The sequence below is a fragment of the Rhamphochromis longiceps genome, linkage group LG13, assembly GCF_057381845.1.
Source record: "Rhamphochromis longiceps isolate RC_006_pf linkage group LG13, R_longiceps_female_GT1.1, whole genome shotgun sequence".
Classification (NCBI taxonomy): Eukaryota; Metazoa; Chordata; class Actinopteri; order Cichliformes; family Cichlidae; genus Rhamphochromis; species Rhamphochromis longiceps.
This window is the reverse complement of record NC_140569.1, coordinates 5,379,469-5,402,464: the sequence shown is the minus strand read 5'-3', so window position 1 is coordinate 5,402,464 and position 22,996 is coordinate 5,379,469. Positions and strand designations below refer to the sequence as shown.

At 38.3% G+C, this 22,996-nt stretch overlaps 1 protein-coding gene across 1 annotated transcript in view; it reads left to right on the top strand.

Annotated features, from left to right (window-relative positions):
- The window catches only part of atrnl1a (attractin-like 1a), a 318,106-nt gene extending 306,917 nt beyond the window's left edge, over positions 1-11,189 (top strand). Inside the window, exon 31 of the mRNA XM_085427777.1 lies at positions 8,780-11,189. Coding sequence (XP_085283903.1) covers positions 8,780-8,901 — 122 coding nt within the window. The 3' untranslated portion in view covers positions 8,902-11,189. The remainder of the gene's footprint in view (positions 1-8,779) is intronic.
- The last annotated feature ends 11,807 nt before the right edge of the window (positions 11,190-22,996 follow it).

The following is a 22,996-nucleotide window of genomic DNA, read 5'->3' as shown; positions in this document are numbered from 1 at the left end:
GGGGACAGATTTGGGAGATAAGCCAAACCCCTCTAAAAGGCTTCTCTTTGCCTTGTTCCCTCTCCTGAGAAAGCATCTTTTGCTCATTTTGCTCTATCATTCTCACGTTGGCCCTCTCCCGAAAGGGAAGAAAAATTCAACTTTATTATCCCTGAATAGGGCAAAAATACACCACTATGGAAAAAAAATGATAAGAGTTGACACATTAATAAAACACTTTCCTAATTTAGTTAAGCCTCGTTTGCCATATTACTCCTTGATGCAGTATGATTGTGCAGGGAGCAAACAAAGGATTTATAGAAATATTCTGCAGCTTTATTGAACAGCTTAGTAGATCCACAAAGCTGGTCAGAATGTGCCTAACATCTCTCTTTGCACAATTGTTGTTTGGAAACAACATTTTAGCATTTCCATTGTGAACACTTAAATATTTTAAAAATCCATTTTAAAACAGCTAAGCAGCAGTTTCTTTTTTATTCTAGAAGTAACAATGAAATTGGAAAGCAACTGTCTGTTTTTTTTACCTCAGGACCAAAACAATGGTTCGACTTTCATGTCGTTCTACTACATGTATAGCTACCTGTTAAAACTGTGTCTAGATAGGGACCCTCTGAGACTGCTTTCAAAAGTGAGCAAAAAAAAGTGCGTAAATTCTTGAATCCTTTGTTTAAATGCCAACATTTACAGCAGAAATCAACATCTTTAGGGCCTAGTCCCCAAAATGGTTTGGGTCTCTTTAAGTAATTACACAATGTTAGGGTATGTGAAACCAGGAAATGATCCCCTTGGTGTTCTTCAGTACAGGGCCCTGATATGTACATTTCTAACTCCAATAAAAATAATACCGTGAAAAATACTCAAATCGAGGCTTCTACATAAACATGTGAAATGTGTTTTCAAGCTATGTTCATGGATATACACAAAGAGCAATGCAAGCTGTTACATACTGACAGCTGGACTGATGAAAACAAGAATGCATTTGTTCTGTCAGACATAAGAACAACAAGTGCAAAATGCAGCTGAAACTGTTTTTGTGTTGACAAGCCAAGATGTTTGTAACACTAGCTCAGCTCATAGAGTGAGACCAGAGGGGTATGCTAGAAAGAAAATGAATAGGTTAACAAGCTTTGTTGAGCCTAAAGCCAAAGTTTTTAGTGTCACAACGATGGCTCTCTTTACCTGGTTAGATCATGATAGACATAAGCTGCACGGAGCAGATCAGATTTAGAGCTTTGGTTTAAAATCCACAGGAAATGCCATGTTTTCACAGATTCTTTTATTTATACTATGCGTTAAGTGTTGTATAGACTCTTTGCTGTAGGAATATGTTTTATACAATGATCTCGTAAAGAATGTTGTCACAGGACTGCATTACAGTAATGGATGCCCCATCAAATTCACCCCCAGAGCAGAGTGTACAATGGTCAGACATTATTAAATGTTAAGGTTTATGACAGTACAATTAGAAAAAGACAAGTAAGGCTTTTTAGGAAGGGATGCCAGGAGAAGGCCTCTTCTCTCTAGAAACAACACAGGAGCACAGTTTAGTTTTACAAAGTTGCATCTGAAGAAACCACAAAAGCTCTGGAACAATGTCCTTTGGACAGATGTGACCAAAGTGGAGCTTTTTGACTATAAAAGATAAGTTTGTTGAACAAAGCCATATGAAAAACTGTCGAGGGTAATGATTTAGACTTGTTTTGTAGTTACTGGATCGGGTACACTTTGCATTCACCTTAAACTCATCTGCATACCAAAGTATCCTGGAGTCAAATACTGGGCCGTCTCTCTGACAGTTCGACTCAGTCATGCAATGTGACACTGATCTGTGACACTGTATTTTACTATCACCACTGAATGGAGCAGAGCTTTACAGTCACAGCAGTGCAAACTGTGTATCACACTATTATAGAAATCTTCCTGTTTTCAGTTGGCAATGCAGAAAATGTATCAACGTTTATATGCTTGATCCTCATCTGCTGCCAAGTCTCTTTTACATTGCTCAAACTACAGCTAATAGAGAAGAGATTAGAAAATTGATCAGTTAGAATGGTATGCTATTTATCACTAACAGCCTTCAATGAATAAAATTGATGCCTGATTAAAGCGAGATTAAATTAAACACATTTCCATGTCTCCTTTATTAGGCGGGAGGGTGTGAGACCCAAAACCAAGTAAGCTTTACCGTTTATAGTTGTGACTAAACATTAGCACCAAAAGGACAGAATAGAAAAATAAATATTAAGCCAACTTTTATTTATTTTTAATTTACATGCTGTTCTTATGAAAATAGATTTAAGAGAGAAAAGTGAGCTCTCTGTGTTTTGGGCTTCAATGCTAATTGTTCTTAAAGATTTTTAAAGAGCGAGACAAAATACTTCTTGGATCTTATTCTATACCCAATGATTAAATTTCTATCGACCTCATTTAACTGTCTGGCTATTATAAATAAGCACATTTCTCAACATGAATTTTTATAAGCAGACTGAGTGTCCTAAAAGGATTGCTGTAGCTGTATTGTCCTTTTCTTCCACTCTGTGAGTTGACCTCTTCAAACCCTCCTCCCTACACCCCCACTGTCACCCTCTGAGTGTCAGACTTGAGAGCTGCATGACAGGAAATGGAGGGCAAAGCTTGGAAACTCAGCTCCATTGACCCAGAATGGATCTCCAATACTTTGATCCTCTCCATCTTTGAAACCATCTAACCCACTGGGATACGCCCTCCTGTCACCCCCCACTCCTCCATCTGTCTGCTTGTTGACTTTTACCCATTGTGTGGCATTTACACACAAACAACTCCTGTATTTATTGTGCAGGTTTGAATGATGAAGTCTTAACCCTTATCTTGTTTTTCCTTTGCCACTTGCCTTTTGTTTTGCTCCAAAATGCGGGCGTACTATTAAATTGATGGACATCAGTTTAGAAGTGTATACGGATCAAGTAAGAGATTCAAGGTCTTGCTGACTTTATAATTTTATCAGATACATTTAAAAGAAAAACGCAGCAAAGGAAAGTCGAGGCAAAGTCAGCTCCCCAATGAGCACCACTGCTTGAATTCATGTAGCCACTAAAATGACTGCTTTTCAACTTTAAAGACACATGGTTTTGGTTGTTTTGTTTTACTGTTGGGCATACTGGTCTGCCTTTTTGTCCTCTTGGCTCTAATACACTTAGAGATATTTAAATGTAAATTTGTGCACTTCAGATCTCTTAGCAGGCGTGAAGAAATCCACCACCAAATGCTGTCATGTACTATTAATGTAAAGCATCCTAGATATCTGAATCCCAACATGTGTACTTCAAAGCCACTGTAGCTATGTGTCATGTTTACTGAAATCTGTGTTTCGTGGATCTATTAATATTTGAATATCAGTATGTTGCTGTTTGACTGACTTTAATTTACGTTGGCTTCATTGAATGCTGATAGCTCTGTTCTTCTGTTTACCACTGCTCTGCATCCTCAGCACGCTTCCCACTTTCATTCAAGGGGAAACACAAAACCAAGCTTTGATGTTTCTTATATAGGAGGGCCTCACTGTGAGTTTTGTGACCAGGTTAGCAAGCAGGCTCCGCCTGTCACAGATGTTTTCCAGCTGCAGTCCCAGTTTTCCACATCGGGTCTGTGTCGATATGTGTTCCTGGGGAATTTTGTCTCCTGCTAATGACCCTATTAGTACATCAGGAGTTGGAGGGGTCTGTGCATGTTAGGGGGGTGAGGTGGGGTGGGGGGATTAATGATGCGTCAACTCACCTGACAAAACAATCACGTTAATGTGCTCTGTTACCACGGCAGCAAATGAGCACTTGCACTCACCTGCAGCATGATTTGATTACTTTTGACCAATTTAATTTTGCAAATGGAGATGTGTGTGTTCACCTGGAAAAATCAACACAATTATGATGGCAATTTGTCAGAGGTGAAAGCTTTTTTGATGGAGGAATATTCAGATATCACGTTAGAAAATTAATTCGGTTTGCTTTTTCACTCTGTGTGATCTTTCATTGTGAGGCCATGTGTTTGATAATGTGCAGATGCAGTGCATGTATGTAGGTAAATGAAAATGGCTCAATGTTCCACAGAAACATTACATTCCTGCTGCATGTGTCTTTTTATAAAGTTCTTGTGGTAAGCAAATAAGTTGCAAACAACCAGGTAACAAACCTGTGACAGCAGATTTAGGAAATGTGAGAAATGCCTCTTATTATCTGTTGTGCTCATGTTTTTCATTTGATTATTTATCAAACACTTCTAAACCCTCAAGTTTCTTTTCTCTTCTCATTGAGGGGAATTTAATTTAACCTCCTAAGACCCGAACTCTTCCACGGCATGCATTTTTAATTTCTCTTTGATATTTGGGCATATTGGGACCCGATGAATGTAAAAACAAAGAATTACCAGATTTTTTTTTTCTACCTGATTTTTGTTTCTAAGAAAAATGAGAGCCATATATGAGGACATTCGTTTAAAATTTCAATAGAACAGTAGCAGTATAATGTCCTCATAAGTGGATATCAGTAGGGTTGGGTATCGTCACTGATTTCTAGAATCGATTTGAATCAGGGAAATTTTGCCTTAGACAGTCAGAAATATTATAATTCAGTTTATGCAGCATTACATTTCCATATTTTTATATCTATAAAAAGAAAGCTGACACTTGCCAGATTTTATCAAATGCCTTTGTGTCAAAGTAACTGAGGATAAAACTGAGGCGATTTTCCTGGCCTGGGATTTTATAAAAATATTCTGCAGTAGATCAAAAACGAAAGAAAACCCTTAATCAACATATGAACATTACCTGCTGCTGAAGTGAAGCAGAGCAAAGTTACAGAGATTTGATTAGAGACACACCTAAGAGTTTTGCAATTTTGCATAGTTTAAAGTTTAAATTTGTTCAGTATTGAACAGCAGAAATTAGGCTTTCTTTTCGGAAGTAAGTAAAAGAAGAAAAAAAAACAGCGGCCGATAGCGCTGTAAACAACGGTAGACTTGTGCAACAAGCAGGTGAATAATGCAGAAAACAGAGATTTTTAGACGGGAAACTGTTCTTGAAGTACACAGAGAGAGAGAGAGAGCTGTGCATGAAGTGTGATTTTTATCGTGGTGGAAGCAAAACAGCAAAAGTCAGAGGGAATTCATGACGATGTTTATGTGAAGCGTAGTTTGGATCTTCTTTTGCAGTCAATATTGTTTGGAGAGAGATAAAACCTGCAGCTTTAGAATCAGCGCAAAAAGGGCATCAACACAAAGCGCGAACCCGCCGAAACATCAGAATCAGTGAGCTGTCGGCTTTCAGCCCCGACCGTGTCCGTGCCTTCGGGTGAGAAATGCGACATGTCACTGATTCTGATGCGTCGGCGGGTCCGCGCTTTGTGTTTACGTCTTTGTGCAGAATCCGTGTTCCTGCTATCATTTACCGTTTTAGCTGTTTGGTGGTTGTTGAAATTTTGTGAGGTTTAACCTGAGATTCTGGCGTTTGGGGCAAAATAAATTTATATTGAAAAATCGATTCAGGATTTTAATGAATCAATATCACGTTATCCAAGCCAGAATCGATTTTAATCAATAATCAAAACCCACCCTTTGATATCAGGCCCCTGTAGAGTATTTTGGTCTAATTAACCCAAAATGTGATGTCCACATATGTGGATGCCAGGTCGTAGGAGGTTAATGCAATAAATATATCTTTTTGCTGTCCCAACAATCTATGAAGCCTTAAAGGATGTGAAAGGAGTTGTTTAAGCTCTTTTGTTGAGGTTAAAGACTTCTCAGATTTAAATGAATTAAAGAATACTGGAATCTGTCTTTACTATATTCAATAAATATTGTTTTAAAATTCCAATTTAAGAAAAAGAGGAAAATCCAAGCACACAGCTCAGCGTTATCAGTGGCACTGCATAGAATAAGCATACAAGCAATGCAGCAATAGCATGGGCGTGTATTTACTCCACAGACATGCAGAGAATCTGCAACAATCCTTGCTGGAGTTTAAAGCAAATTACAAATTACCAAAAGTCCAAGACAAGCCAAATCCTGTATGTATGGTCGCCAAACAAGCATACCTATGAAACTATTGCCAACAAAAAACAAAGAGCCGTAATGAACCATATTCCGACACACCATGTGCTGCTAGCTGATCATCTGCCTCCAATGTTTTTTGGAAGAACAGAGCACATTACCGCTCGCTGCCATGTTTGCTTGTGTCAGAACTTGCAAAATACTCATAATACTGTGCACAGGTGAATGCACACTTAAATGCATAAACTTGCAGAGTCATGTACACACTGTCACGCACTGTGTAATCAGCTTTCCCCTTTCCACCCACTGGAGAAAAAAAAATATCCCAAGAATCACTTGAGTGTGAAATGCTGAAAACATCCTGCATCCAAATCATATCAAGAGCACGGCAGATTCCCTTTGCTATTTGCCTGTTTTGTTTATTTGGCTCCTGCATGCCGGCAGATTGAGCACTTGTCGTAATGACCATGCATTGTCAGGCCCACGGTTGTCGGCAGGGAGAGGACTGGCTGTATTGACAAAGCTGCCATGACTCTAAAACCACATTAACAGTACAACTGCCAAACTAACACAATGCTCCGAGGCATCTGATGCTTGGTGCATCCATCCTGATGTCTGTAAGCCCTGCTGTGGAAACCGTGGCAAACTTCACTCACAGAAGATGTTTTTAGAGGTGTGACATCCTGATGGATGGTGAGAGGGAGACAGAGGGAAAAGAAGGAAAAGAGACACAATGGCGGGAAGATATACTTCACTGACCTGAGCGCTATCCCCGCTGCCTCCTACTGAGTTCAGAAAGATGTTGATAAAACATTTTTTGGATGTTGTGAAGAGGTGCCTATTGAAAAGATGATGCATCGCCACATGCTAAGGAATTTCACCTTGATGTTTTCTCCCATAGGGCCAGATTCACTAACTCGTACCACCAGCACCAACTAGCATTAGATATTGTTCTATATTTACAAACAGAGTGCAGTGATGGACCCTCTGTCAAACGCATCAGGTTCCTTCCTCAATGCACAAAATATAAGATGGAGAATATTTAACTTAAGCAAACAAATTGATTTACTAACATTTGTGCCACACAATTTACATAATTGTGCCAACATTTATCAGATATTTTCAATTACAGAAGCCGGTGTTCATTAAAACGACTCTCTCTGCCAGGCTACATTTAATTACATTAAATGTAGGCCTACATGCAACATACGTATGACCTATATTTATATGTTACTGATTACAATTAACAAGCTGTGCCTTTCTTGTTAGTAAATTACCTGCAGCTGAATATCATCTCTTAGTTTGTGACCTAAATTGCACAGGTCTTGGCAGTTACATTGAAATGAACTCTGACTTTATTTTGAAAACAGCAAAACTTTTGTAAATTACCTGCAAAACTAACCACAACTATCATTACTATTTCTAGATTGTGCTCACATGCCAATTTGCCCCATCTAGTAAATCTGGCACAGCCTCTTTACTTTCATCTGTCCTATTGTTTATTTTTACCATCAGTAATAGTTTAATATTAACATTACTGGAAATCATCCCTGAGAGGGTTGCATCAGGAAGTACTTCTGGCATAGAAATTTGCAGAATACTATGCAGATTCATCTGCTGTGGCCAGAAAGAAGCTTTATTAACATTATTAGATAAAAGAAATAAATCACAGTCCTCCTTTCACTTTGGGGGTCACCACAGCATCTATTTCCATCTAATCGTATCTGTAGCATCCTTCTCTGTTACACCAAGCCTCTGCACATCCTCCTTCACTACATCCATTCAACATCTTTTGTCCAATATAACTATTATCCCTCCTGTGCAAACCAACCCTCATGCCCAAACCATTTCCAAAACACTTGACTTGAGCTGTCTCGCTGATATACCCACTTCTGTTCTTGTCCATTCTGGTCATTTCAACATCTTCAGCTGTGCTACCTTTAGCTTGGCCTTCTGCCTTTCTGTCAGTGTGACTGTGAATATATGAAAGTCCAAACGAGGATAAAATAGCACTTCTCTGATCAAACTCAAAAGATACAAACAGGGACTTGCTTTTCTAAGGACTATAAAAATAGAAGGTACAAATTTAGATCCTTGCAGAACTCCACTTTGAACTCCACAATTTAAGCACTGAAAATAATTACTGGATATGGAAAAGATTTAACCATGTGAGGTATAAGTTATCATTGGTGACAGACCCAACTCTCCTTTACTGGCTATAATGACATTTTTAAAAAGAATGTCTTTTCAATCAGTCTTGTCTTGGCAGGATGTGTTCTTACAAATGAAGATATTCTGCATTTAAAAAAAAAAAAGAATTTTAGCCCTCTCTCTTTTAGGGACTTCTGAAAAAGGGTTATTTTCAATTTTGGTAACAATTAGCTGTTTCTAGCTGCTTGTAGATAAGGAAAGACACTATGCCACTTTACTATCTAGAGAGATAATCAACCATGTCAGTTGCAACATGTGTCCACCCTTTCTTGGTGTGAAGTGATATTCTACGATAAATGTATCAATGTTTTGTACTACTTGTCTACATCCCTTTAATTATTTCTGTATAAGGACAAACATGGGTTTATAACAAATAACACAGGCACGTATAAAAATCTACTCTCAAAAAGTGGTCGTAGTTTTACCTTGATCAAGCCGTATTTATCTCACCTCTGTCACATCACACTTTCAGTAAAATTTGAGCCCATCTAAAACAGCATAATACTGCCCATCTTTCACTGATTACCCTATTTTGTCTCTGGGATTGCAGGTATCGCCATAGCCAGTGCTCTGGTCGACACGTCACAGCAGCGAGTGATGGACTTGAAAGAAAGAGCCCTGGGTCTGAAGCACCGCAAACACATTGTGTACCATCAAGGGACCTGTGTATGAACTATGTGCCCTCAACGAGGTACCACCGCATCCAAAACGTCCAAAGGGGAATTTCACTGGACACACTATTTTTGACTTTAGACACAATGGAGAATTGTGAACACAAAGGCAAAGCCTGCAAAAAAATAGGGTTGGATGATCCTTGACCTTAAAGTGGTTTGGAAAGAGGACGGATATGGATTGAAGCATACAGATGGGGCGAAACTACTCTCTTCACAGGCACCCAAAAGGGGTAAATGGTACTTGTAGTCTTATTCTTCCTTGGACCAGATACAAGGTTTTTGTCATTGTCCCTCGTCTGTATATTTTCAGAGAAGTACTTGCAAAGTGAGAATGTCTCTCCACCACAGCTTTCTTTGAAATTTGCCACGAGGAGCTGGCAGACCTTTTCCATTTTCATGCCATGTGGTTTTGTCTCTCCCGGGTTCTACAGTCTGCCATATTGACAGAGAAAATAAAATAGAACTTGTTTTTCACCAAACAAAACTAAATGACTTTGACCTCCAGTCAAAAGATATTGATAGTTGATATAAAGTCCTCCTGATTTACAAACCCAATGAGACTCAGGAGCAAAACCAGTAAAGAAGAACACCGATTTAACTAGATAATTGCAAAAGTCTTTAGTTGGCGGAGGTCTATTACAATGATTCACTAGAGGAAAAAGTTTAATTTGCTAATTTTGAAGTTGTGAATTCAAAGAAATGCATTTTTGCTATGAAGCTCATTGGATGCAAGTAAAAAAAAAAAAGTGTTTTATGAAATATGTGTGGTTTGTTTTTCCCTACACAGTTGAAGTTATAGGTTTTAATATCTGCTCAGGTCCTCTGTGATGAAAAAGGTCCATTATCTGTAGCTCTGGGCCTTATATACACACATTTGTATATGCACTATAAGTGAAATGCTTTACCCGTACATTAGAACCCTCTGTGGAATTTTATTATGCAACTGATCTTCCAAACATGATGTTTATTCTGGGCTGCGATGTAACCTCAAGGTCGGTATCACACACAAACTACTGATGGTGTTCATATGCCTTTTTTATTTTTTCATTACTGTGAAGCTACCATATACATCCTCCCTCGTGATATTTCAAGTCTGTTTATCCGTAACACAAACTTTAATATAACACATCTCAGTATATATTATTTATTAAAAATGCAAAATGCGGTTTAACATTTTTTAATTAACTCACAAATGTTTGTTTTTGTTTTCTTTTTTTAAACAGAAACTGTAGATAATTAATTTTATAAAGGAAGTCTGTGCAGTAATCACATTTCTTTGCTTGTGCCCTCAGTGTCTTTATTCATTTCTAACTCTTTATTTTGTACATCACAGAACATTTCATGTGATGTTAAGATGCTTTCCCTTTATCTCTCGTATCAAACCTCCATTTAATGTTGTAAAGTCACCTTTATCAGCTGCACTGCATACAAAGTAACATGATGTCTTTGATGCACATGTATTACCTACTGTTTTCTTTCAGGCATTTTGATGTAATTTTGCACCAATTTGTTGCTGAGATTTGGATTTACAAAGGGCAGCTCACCACCGTGTATTTGTCCATATGAGCATTAAATCTGCACATTTACAATTTAAAAAGAATAAATGCTTCTTTGTGTTGATATTCAGTCTGAAACTGTGTGTACTGTTACCTCTGGTGTTGGGAAACCGCATTGATTGGTGTTCTCAGGATGTCAGTCAGGTCAAATGACAAGATCAGCCAGAACTACAGACAGTGTCATCCAACACTGTTTCTAGAGTTACACAACGACTCTCACAGCATCCTGTGAAACAGAGTAAAGTTAACGTTACTTTAAACGTAATGTATCGCAGAAAGATGGTGTTGAATTTCCACGATTTCCATTTGCCAGCAACATCCTAGGTATCTAAAGCACCCCTGCTTTACTAATATGTACCAAATCTAATTATTAAAGGCTTCGTTAAGTTAGAAATGCTTTTTATAAAGTGGATTCCACAGGTGTACCTAATATAGTGGCCACTGAATTGTATCCTGTTCACTTTCTGTTCTCTGTCTCTGTTTTATAATGTCCCTGGTTACAACCATCACTGCCTCCTATTTGTCATAATGTGTGTGCAAAGGGGGGACATCGAGAACAAGCACTTCCATTACATTTCTCACCATACAAGCCAAATGACCTGTTTAATATACAAATTAAACAATAACTACATTCCATCCATGTGTACCTCCCTGCCAGAGCATCACAGTAAGATGTTGTTCAATAAAACCTGGATATGGCTCAACATTTGTACAAATACTATCGTTTTAAAATAAATCCATGTCTCCTTCTGCTGCACTCATAAATGGCTCCTGTATGCTTTTAAATCAACTATATCCCTTTGTCATAAAGCGGTGGGGGTTGCTTGTTGAGGTGATCCCAGAATCTTCTGAATTAGACACTTTTATGCAAATGTGGGGCTCTAAACAGAAGAAAATGCCAAAATATATCCTTTCTAAGGAAAAGCCGTGGGGGATCTAGTGGCTACACTGCTCTAATGCCTGGATGCATTTCAAGATCATTCACAGTCTGTAATACAGAGGTAAAGACATCCAGTTAAACAATTTTTTCATGTCAGTAATCATTTATATATTCCTTCTTTTACCTTAAAATAACCTTAAGAACTACCAGTTTATTCCACTGGGCATTTCTTTCATGTTTTTTAATGTCATATTTATGTCTAATCAAACAACTACATTAGGGTGTACATCTTAATTGGAGCTTAATTGCAGAAAACTATGAACAAAGGCGTAATTGTTATATTAATAGAAGCAATTTAACATGCTGTTTGACTGTTTCCTTTGAAAATCTCATCTGGAACTTGAAAGCCCTCTGAACATTACATTGGGTCAACGCTGCTGCTGTCACCACCATTAGTGACCAAGAGGAGATAAGTGCTCCTTTTTATGCTCTTAGCTCACTGTATTTTCTTCCCTCAAGATAAAAGGCTACAGTATTTAACATTAAGTGGATTGCTGGCATCTCCACTCCACTCAATACCCAAACGTCAGGGGCAGCAGGAAGTGGTTCACTTTCCCTTTTATCTTGATCTGAGATGTTTTTGAACTGGTTCTGAGTATGAAGAGGGCCTGTGTTTTTAGGGTAAAGTCAATGTAAGAAGCTCAATAAATGACTGACATCCCCCACCACGACAACACGCAGCACCAAACAGAATGCAAACATGCAAAGTGTCTCAAGAAAGAAGGGACACCTGTCTAAGCAATAGCTTTCTGCTACTCTTAAGCTCAAACTGCTTTACAACTTATACATGCAATTTACCTGTCATACACCCAGGAGGATAAGATGGGTAGGAAAACAGACAACAAGAAAACACATATAATGTATTCTTGAATATATACATGCACAGTGACTTAATTACCAGTGAATAATGATTATACGCCATCTGATTATATGCAACACATGTATTCTCAGGTTATATTTCACACCTAACAGAAGACAAATGGAACTAAAAGCTGATCCACATTTTGACATTTGGCTACACAATACCATTGGTACTTCACATATGATTTGACATTGAATACATTATAGAAAACTGCCACAACTATCATGTCAATTATTATTAAGATAGCTCTCTGTCACTCACTGATGACATCAAAGGATTGCTATCAGCATGCCAGTAACAGAAGGTTTTCAGTAACAGAGCCTTTTTAGCATCATTTAGGGTGTCATTGGATAGCCCAAAGTGATGATTAAAAGGGTTAAGGATGCAATGTATTGATAACAGCCTCCTTTTTGAAGCCAACTACAACTGCTAGTCAGCCTCACAGCTGCTCAATAAATGACTGTTTGCCACGGTCCTTGAAAACTGAGGTTATCCAATTATATCTTGATGCATCCTCAATTATCCAGGTAAGTAAATCCCAAAAGGTTGATTCTGATCATCTTGACGTAAAGTTTTCAGTGGTAGAAATGTTTCTTCACTCATCCAAGTGGCTTGTTCAGTCTCGGCTGACTGCGGGTTTCCCCAATCTTATAAACAGTACATTTCCATAATTACTGAAACCAGCCCACTGAATGAATGCGCTGTGAGGTCAGTTCCTTGATCATTAATATGCAAATTTTCATGACCATTGATCAACAACCATTGATCAAAGACCACTGATCAAAGGCCATGAGTACCATTCACAGAGAGTTGGGGAATGGCTGCAATCACAGCATTGTAAGATGGTGAAAGTAGCCTTAGGCCTCCTCGATTCAGAGATGGTCTTTCCCCTCACATGTTTCTGTGGTTTCTTGTTTTCAGTGTGCTTCAAACCCAAAAACACGATGTCCCAGCTATAGCAGCCGGATAGCATAGTGGTAAGACCACATGTGTTTCGCGTGGGGTTCGCAAGTTTGATTCCTGCCTTGTGCATCTGTATCCAGTCCTGTATCCCCATGGCTAAAGATTGATGAATTACAATAGACATGCTAGGGCAAGGGGGAGTCAGGACAACAGGTCGGGGGGGAGATATGATCACCCACCAGTGGATGAGGTTAGCCAACTTCGGGGCCTTAGAGGTGGTAGTTATATTATTAGTTTGAGTCCTATTTGTTACTACAATACCTCCCAAACATGTGCTCTTGATGCTCAAGCTTAAATATGATAACTTATCATTAAAAAAAAACTGCTACTACTTAAATCCCCTTTGTTAACTTTTCAGTTTTATGTCAGAGATGATTTTCAGCTCGGTGGAGATAAAGTTTCTAATTTAGAAAGCTCAAGGTCTAAATTTAAGACATAAGTAGAACATTTAGTCTGAAATGAGTCTTCTATTAAATTAGCAAAAATCAATCACACATCACCTCTGCCAAGTCTGCATTTTGTCACATACACACACAGTCTCTGTTAGGAGCCTAGTGCACACAGTGCAACGCTCTAATACAATGTCCTCGTGTCCTTTTCAGAACATGTTAAGTAATAAAACTGATTACTTCTTAAGGTCAGAACTCTGGTTTTTCTCTTTTCTCCTTCAGCTTCCACATCTCTCACTTCTGTCTCAATGCACCATCTCTGCTGCCCTCTTCCTGCCTCCTTTCTCACATCCGCTTGGCGTCACCTCCTTCTTGTTGAGGACTCAGGGTCAGCTGAGCCACATCCTTGTGATTAATGCCCCGTCCAGACCTCAATCTTTATGCCATTACGGGCCAATTGTGGCGGGTAATTCGGGCCACAGTCTGAGGACGAGTAACCGAGTCAGGCAGATGAGGGTAGGGGGTGGGTGGGGAGTGACGAAGGATTACAAAGCACACTGCTGTCCTCTGTCCACCTCCCTCCACACACACATAGGCGTGCGCGCACACACACACACAACCAAACCAGCGACCAGCCAGTAAGTCAGCCAGCCTCAGTGACGCTGTGAAGAATGTTGGCCCTGTCAGCGTCGTCCTTTACTCAATACCACCACGCACTGCTCTGTCATAAGTGGCCTTCTGCACTAACAAAGAGAGTATTTTTTTCCCCCTCACCACACAAAGTGCAATGATGTGGATGAAAGAGGAGTGAAGCTATTGATGCACTATATCAGCTTAATTTTGTGAGCAATAACCAGAGAGACAATAAGCAGGAGGGTCAGCTGACAGGTCGAGGTGACCGGTTTCCTGCTTTGTCAGAGTTTAACTTCAGAAAGAAAACATTTTGTGTCATCGTGTAATCTGTGTTCCCTCTTGTTCTATCAGTTTGTCACCCAGACTGACTTTATGTAATCATCTAAAGTTATTCAAACTTTTCTCTAAATAAAAAAGCTAAGTTAAAAAAAGTTCAGCAAAACCTTGATTTCATTCTTTATGTTTAGATCAAACAGGTTTCTTCAATATGCTTATAAAATAATCCCTGTTTTGCATTTGTCTACAGCTTTTACGATTTTATTTAGCAAGGTTAAGGCATTTGAGAAATGTGAACTTTTTGTAGTGTGCCATCCCATATGGAAAAGAAATAGAAAAAACGTATAAAAGACTTGCATCAGATGTGGCCTACTTCATATAGTGAATCATATAAGGTTTATATGATTTACTCATGAAAGTGGCCACTTTCATATATTGTTTTAGTAAGTATACAAAACATACAAGTTTCATTTATATAATTTCTCTAGGGATCACTATTGCATGCTTTTCATACAAGTTTCACACAAGACAGATACAAACTTTATAAGATTTATATACTTCTGTTCCATATGAGGTAGCACCATATGACGATCCCATGTACCACCTGTCTTCTCAAATCTGCTCTGTTTACACTCAAATCTGCCTGACAGAAGAACAAGCCTCAGCATTATGGTCTGTGTAGGTTCTCAGTCATCCAGGACATGGTAGTCTAAGAGCTTGGGAAAAAAGTGGTACAAAAGGGTAACCGTGGAACATGCAAAGAGGAGGCTATTAAGCAGTAGAGAGTAAGACACCCAATATCACGGCAAAGCATGTCATAGGCACGTCTCTTAAGCGTGAAATGAACACATATGCTTCAGTTGCAGATTATATTTCAGTAAAACAAAACTTCAAATCTTATTCAAGCCAACATGAAAATAGTCATAGGAAAGCATAAACAGACTGAGGAGCTTGGGGAAAAAAACGACTGGACTTCTAAGTTTCTTGAACAACAGAGCTCTGGTTCTTTAGACTACCATGCCATGGATGAGACTGAGAACCTACACAGACACATTTAAAGAGACATTACTAACACATTTGCATATAAATACACACCAGCCACCTAGCTTTATTGTTTCTGGCTTAAAAGGAGCTTGGAATTTATACCTTCCTTGGTGACTAGTGGCTTGTTGGCTTTAAATATATTATCTCCCTATGCTGGTACTGCAACTTAAGCATGCGTGTCCATTTCACTCTTAGGAGAGACAAAGCGTGACATGTACACAACGAGCCAGCGTGTCTACTGAATACTGAGGAGTCTAATGAGGTTTAATTAAAATGCGCCACCATAAAGTTTTGAGATCAAGAATTCTTACACTGTATTGTTGCAGAGCTGTTAGAATTGTTCTCGTTTTCTTGGTTTTAGTTTCAGTTAATTTGCTTGTTTCCCCTTTAGATTTTAATCTTTAGTATTTATTAATTTCTCTTTTAGCTTTTTTCTAATACTATAGTTCTGCGTATGTTAGATGCAAGGTGTAGAAAGAATTTGTATTACACACTTGTATGAAGGCCTGTTAATTCACTGTCATGGCATCCACTGATGCCCCCTCAGACTGGTTGTATTTACCAACACAGCCAAGACAAAGACCAAAACAAGGACAGTTTATATACACTTCTATTTATTTTTGGAAACCAGGGGGTATTCTTTCTTTTTATCATGACTCTAGCGTCAACAAAAATTGTACTAAAAAAACCTTTGAAGCTGCTGTGCATCTGCAAACCACTTTGCAACCCTTCTTGAAATTGCTGACTTTTACACTGTCATATCCATTTTAACTGATGCCTGCTCTGTGCTGATCTTGTTGCTGCCCCTCCCATCTTTATGTCTATGCATGTAGAAGGCAGTAGGTGCCAGAACAGAACATTTCTCCAAAATATAATATAGGTCAATAATACACATTACAATGTTCTCAAACCCCAGTGCCAAGTCCTAGAGGCCAGTCTGTGACTCCCTGGCAACCCCAAATCCTTGTGATCTCTAGCAACTAACGCAATGAAGGAGAATCCACATTTTTTTAACCAGCAAACTTGGTTGCCAGGTGGTCACTAAGTGGTCACCCACTGGTCTGTATAACTTATGACTGGGACATGAGAAGACTGTTATTTGTTTTGTTATTTATTTACTTCTAATTATAAAATTATAAGTAAGTATACTTATATTAATAAATATTCAGGAGCATAATTCTCGGACCAGCCTACCTCGTATAACACCTGACTTAACACATGAGTTTATCAGTAGTTTGTTGACATACATTTTTTCTTCTTCTTCTTCTTCTTTTTGATCTCTTAAAATGTTTATTCACATCTCACTAACACACATTATTGGTTGTTCCGTCTTACAAGAGAATTAAATGAAGAAGAAAAAATTCAGACATTAAAGTTACAAACAAAATGACCAATTATACCAGGATTATAAAGACGCACAGATGATTACGACAAACACATCTATTATTATTCATAACCTATTTGTCACAGGGACATGAATTGACCACACAGGAATTTACTGCACTGCAGTGCAATTCCCTCATGATACATTAATAGCTGTTAATTCATGCTGGTGTCAGGAGACCCGGTGTGTTTATGTTAAGTTTTATGATCCTCTTATAAACTGCCCATTAATGAATAGAGCTTTTGTATCGATGAACTATAAAAATAGATAATATCAGGAGCCTTGTTATGAGTGTGAGCGAATGAGGCTGCAGGATGATTGTCAATTCTAACAATGAGTCTGGTTCAGGTTTATTCTGGTTATAATTCATATGCATCACCTATCTTAAAAGTTATTGATGCTAAAGTGAAAGTGTTTATTGTACCACAAATCTCTATAACATGTGTGCCTAGAGAAAGGAAGGGCAATGCAAGAGTGTGTAGAAACCTTACCTGTGTTGAACTCTGGAAAGGTCGAGTCAAAGAAGATTAAAATGTTATCTGGACCTATCAAGGTGGATGAGTTGGAAAACAAACAATCCAGTCAGTTCTTATGAATGCAGAAAACACAACCATCTGTAAACACGCTTTAATGCTGGTCATTTTCAACATGTGGTTGAGAGGGGATTGACTCCAATTTGGTGGCTACATGAACTTTTAGCACCTCCATGTTGGCTACATGCTTCATCTGTGGGGGTTGTACCTTGATCCTAACAAATGACAAATTCTGTGGCCACAAATCAGAAATCAGTCCAACAACTAGTAACTGTTTGAGAGATGAGGCTGAGATGGAGATCTACTTTGTCTCGAAATTAAAACATTTTTAAGAAGATCAAATCTAAACTGTAGTTTCAGATTTCATAGAACTTAATGACCTCTAAAAATGAAAAATGTCTGAGGAGGTACTTAATATATACAAAGATATTACAACCTGAGGGACAGAACTATTATTTAATGGGAAGCATCTTCATTTCATCTCAGCCAATATGACCAAGCAAATCTCATATAAGACTTTCAAACATTAAGGAAACACACAAAAACATGTGCAGAAAGCTTCTACACTAAAAGAACTTCCAAATGGCACCTAGCGAGGTAACCATGCAGATTTTGAAGCCAACATTCAAAATTTAGATTGTACCCATGGCCACACTCTAAAGTCAGTAACTATCATGCATTCTTTGTTTCTTCATTCAAAACAACACATTTTAGTTTGCAGTAGGTTTATTGATTTGGACCTATTTGTAAGCGCATCCATTTAGTTTCCATATGCATTTATACCAATTCATTTCTTTTTTGCTTTGTGACTAATCATTGATTCTCTTACCTGGCATGAGCCCTGGGAGTTGCCAAACAAAAGATGGCAGCCAGGGTTTAAAGCACTTAAATACATAGAGGGGATGATTGGACCGCACCACCACTTCCTGCTGAAGGGGGAGAATGTGTATTTTCTTTGATTTAAAAAAAAGCTTTTGTATTTGATTCAATATTTGTCTTTAGGGTTTAGTGGTTTTGATTTTCTTCTTTGGTGTTTAATTTATTGACAAACTGGACTGTACTGCATCGTTTTTGTTGTTTACGACTGTGTTTTGTTTAGTTACCCCCTGTTGCGTCATAGTGGTCTGACCTGCCTTGTGTGTCATTTCCTGTTTAGGTCGGTTATGTTTGGTTTGTCAAGTTCAAAGTTTCGTTTTGTTTCTTTGACCTCTTTTATGAGCTCAACATTTATTGTTTTGTAAATATAACTTTTTGGGTTAAATAAATGAAAACCCTCTTTTTCTAATAAGTCCACAATGCAACAACTGCAAAAAGAAAGCAAACAATCACCTGGAAAAAAGCCATGAAATGACCACAACTACCATAATTATCAAGTCAAGTAAATTCTAAACACTCATTGAAAAACAAAAAGAAAAGTACAGAATTTGCCTGTGCAGTAATTCAAGCATGGTGTCAGTCCGGTCAGGCTAGGACGTCACGTCTAGAGGCAGATTTGCTCTGCCTACAGTTGCTGCAAATCTGCAAACTAATTTGCAAGGCATCTCTACACCGGCCATGTTATGTGCAGTTTCTGACTTAAACGCCATACCTGTTGTCACTGATGCCTCCTCTAATATTTGCTGGGTTTTGCTAAAACTCCCAAAATCTTACTAAATATATACAGTGTCACCTTAGATGGAAGTATTAACCTTCTTTTGAATATAGTGGTCCTATGTTTCATTTGTATTCTCTTAAAAACAAATCAGCATGATTCAAGATTTTGATGAAAATCTCTTGTGGAAATGACACCTTTGTATTCGCGCTAGGACCAAATTCTAGTTCACTAAAATACGCGGTCATTAATTTGATTTTGAGAGTCAATTCTTAACTAAAATGAGGTGAAGCTCATTCTTGTCGATTTTATGAATGATGAAATTTGCATCTATAGCCAACCACTGTTCTTATTCTAAAGTTATTCCATTTTACTGCACAGAAGCCAGGTGATGCCTGCTTGTGCCCCACAGCTTTAATCACAGCACATTCATGAATGGCATTCCACAGTATGAAAAAAATGGCTTTAATGACTCTTAATAGGCTCAATTTCTGAATGTGAAACGTTGCCTGCTATCAAAAAGTCATATTTTCCACATTTACTGGATTTTATCATTTGATAGCTGTCTTTACAGTTTTGTTTGGAAGCTGCAGGTGGAGTGGGGACTAATTTTAGGATTGTATGTCATGTATTTGTGTGACTATTTTATAGTCTATATTGTGACTTTCAGATTCAGCACCACCTGCCCAGGGGCTCGTCCATGTAAAGTAAACTGGGTAGAAAGAGACTTACAAAGGGGAGCTATAAGGTTGAGATTTATTATTTTAATTGGTACCATTCCAACATGTTAGATTTTGGTGCTTTGGTGTTTTCATTAAACATAGACTTTTGTTTTTAAGCATGTCTCACACCTCAGTAATCCACACTTCTCCTCCAGGAAGTAGAAAGAAAATGTCACTTTTAATTGTGTTATCTGCTCTTTGTACCCCCTCAGGGTGGAACAGAAGCAAAGACAGGTTTGTAAAGTGGACAGAACTGAAGGGTAAAGTACGTTTTTGGAACAAATTAAGTCTTTCCACTTGAGGCTGCCATATTAATTACATCATTGTAGTTATTCTACTGTATATTCTGCTTGATTCTCGGACATCGAAAATGTCAATGCAAGACTAATCTTTGAAGGAAATCTGAATTGCCAGGGTGAAGAGAAACAGCCAGTATGATTCAACTTGTTTCTTTTTCCACAAATGGACTCCAGATGAAACAGATTATAAAATAAATAAGTTAACCCAATAGAAAATGAATGTAAGCAAACCTACAAACAGTAACAGATCTGGAATCCCCACTGTTCTTTTACCATATAAGTGAAACAGCCTTTATTTTAAACTGATGTAAAACAAAAACATCAGTTTGTTCTACAAAATAGATTTTTCACTAGATTTGCAAAGTAACTGGTACAGTAACCTAGATAATAAAGTATAGTTTAACAGGGATTTTGGAGGTTGTGCATGGTGGACCTCGACAGCAGAAAGTGGATTAGCACGCACAGCAGCAGCTCTAGATAGCCGAAGTGGAGTTCAGTAGACTGTATAACAAAAAGTTGGGTAAACTGCTAGTTAAATAAATACATTTGAATAAATATCAATAGTAGTAAGAGTTTCCATTAACTGAGCAGGCACAGTTTTGTTTTGTATGTGGATGTCTGCAACTTTGTTACAGTAAAGGAATAAATAAATGACATCTGTGTTGAAACTGGATATGGAAATGTATTCTTTTGTTCACTTACGCTTTACAAATGCTGAACACAAACTTCAGACCAGAAATGAGAGTCAGCAAAGGAGGGCACACTTCACTTATAACTTTCTTTATGTTCCTATTGCGACCAACGGTTGTGAACTGGTCTCCTTGGCAATAGTAAATAAATAAATTACTGAAACCATTACATTTTCTTTCTGCGTGTATGAAATTTGTTGTATAGTTAATGGCTGCACATAAAGAGTGACTTGAACACAGTGGTAGAGAACGATGTCCACGGATCGCCTTATTTTAGGCATTAAAAATACTGTGAGTCAGATATTTTTTGCAGCTTGTTGCATTAAGTGATGTGGCATTTATGTTCACTTCCCCAAATTAACAAATTCTTGGCTAATGGGTTTCCAACTGCAAACGCTTAACACAGTGCTTGGTATTAATGGGTGAGGATGTGCAGTTCACTTAATGGAAGAGAAAGTAAACTCAAATGTCAGACTAATTTGATGACATTTGATGACGATGCACACAACAATTTCCCCCATCGTGCTTTTCTATTATACAATAATGTTTTATTCATATTGCTTAAAATGCATCTGCAGATGTGCCCAATGCCAACTATCAACTCCACTTTTATGACACATTTAGCCATAACTGGGAGCTCGAGGGCCAGTATTTACCTGTTCAAAGGAGTTTTTCAGCCCACTTTCTGAATCTCTGCTACAGAAGTGCTCCAAAGCACTAAGTATTTGGAAACCTTTCGTGAAAACCGATTCAGAAAGGAGGTGGAAATGAGGAGGGACAGACAAAAAGTGAAATGCTGGAGGAAGTTTGGCCTCACAGTGCAGTAGGTCAGTTTTTTTGTGCTTTTTCTAAAGTGGCTAAAGTGTTTTCTTGGTAGGGAAATTTTAACAGTGCAAGGTAATTTCTTTATGCAGTTAACGTTACACTCAAGTGTTTCCAGAAAATCAGCAATAAGACCACTCGAGCCAGGTGCTTGAGTCCAACCCACATATTAATGACTCCTTAAGGATTATTAAGTGCAGTTGACATGAATATTTCCTTGCTTAAAAACGCCAAAAAAAAAAAAAAAAAAGCCAAAAAGTCCAAGTCTCGGCATGTGAACCATACTTCTGGTCATTAAATTATTTAAAATAAATAATGGCCCCCAAAGCCGTTGAATGGAGGCTCTGGTGTCGTAGACCCCAGCCTCTATTGATCTTGTGCTTAGAGCTTATATATACATAAATAAGATGTAATTGATCAAAATGCTGCACATTATCTGTACAAAAAAAATATCTACAGGAGTATGGATCTTGCCTTCTTTCTTTGAAAGTTTTTCTTAAAGTCCAGCACCTGCCACAAAGGTCTCTGGTATGCGTGTACCCTTTTGTTCCCCGTGGTTCTGTTTCTCAGCACGGTGCCTCGGATAATATAGTATTGCTGTGTGCTCACTCGGTCTGCTGTGACCCCTCCTCCTCACACCAGTTGGTCAAAGCTAAAAAATTGTGCGAAACCTCAGATGACTCTTACTTTATCTTTGGGTTTCCTCTGGCTTGGTAACCCAGGGTCAGCTGCATTAACACACATGATCTTATCGGCCTCTCTGGATCACCTCACACGGCCTCAATGTTTCTTTAATCCTGCCCGCCTCACCTGCCTTTCCCACGGGCCCGGTGCCTACCTTTCATGTTTCCACAGGGAAATAACATCACATACAAGCAGTCTGGGTGATTTAACAGTTTTTAATTATAACTTTTTGTACAACAGATTTTACATTTTCACAAGCTAAGAAGTTGATGATGCCACATAGCTAAGGGAGTCTGCAAACTCAAAATCAAAAGAAGCTGGTATTTCTGGTATTTCAAAAGAACAAATGGGACTGTGAAGGACAGCAAATATTTTTACCATCTCTACTGTTTGTTTGGTCCAAAAGTGGGGATCCTTTCATTGTGAGGAAGTGTCCCCAGTTTTGAGGCCTTCTGTGATCAGAAAGCACTGAGTCACTCTCATATTCCAAAGACCACGAAGACACGGCTCTGGGATTCAAATATAAAATGATCACACATACTCTAAGACACAGTTCTTAGAAATGCAATCAGTCCCAGGCAGGGCTTTTTGTAAAACAACAACTAATAAGATTTCTCTTTAACTTTCCATCCAAACAGACATTCAGTTTGTGGGAATCATCCCACGTCCCCAACCATCTTCAAACACACCATGAAAAAATCCTTCC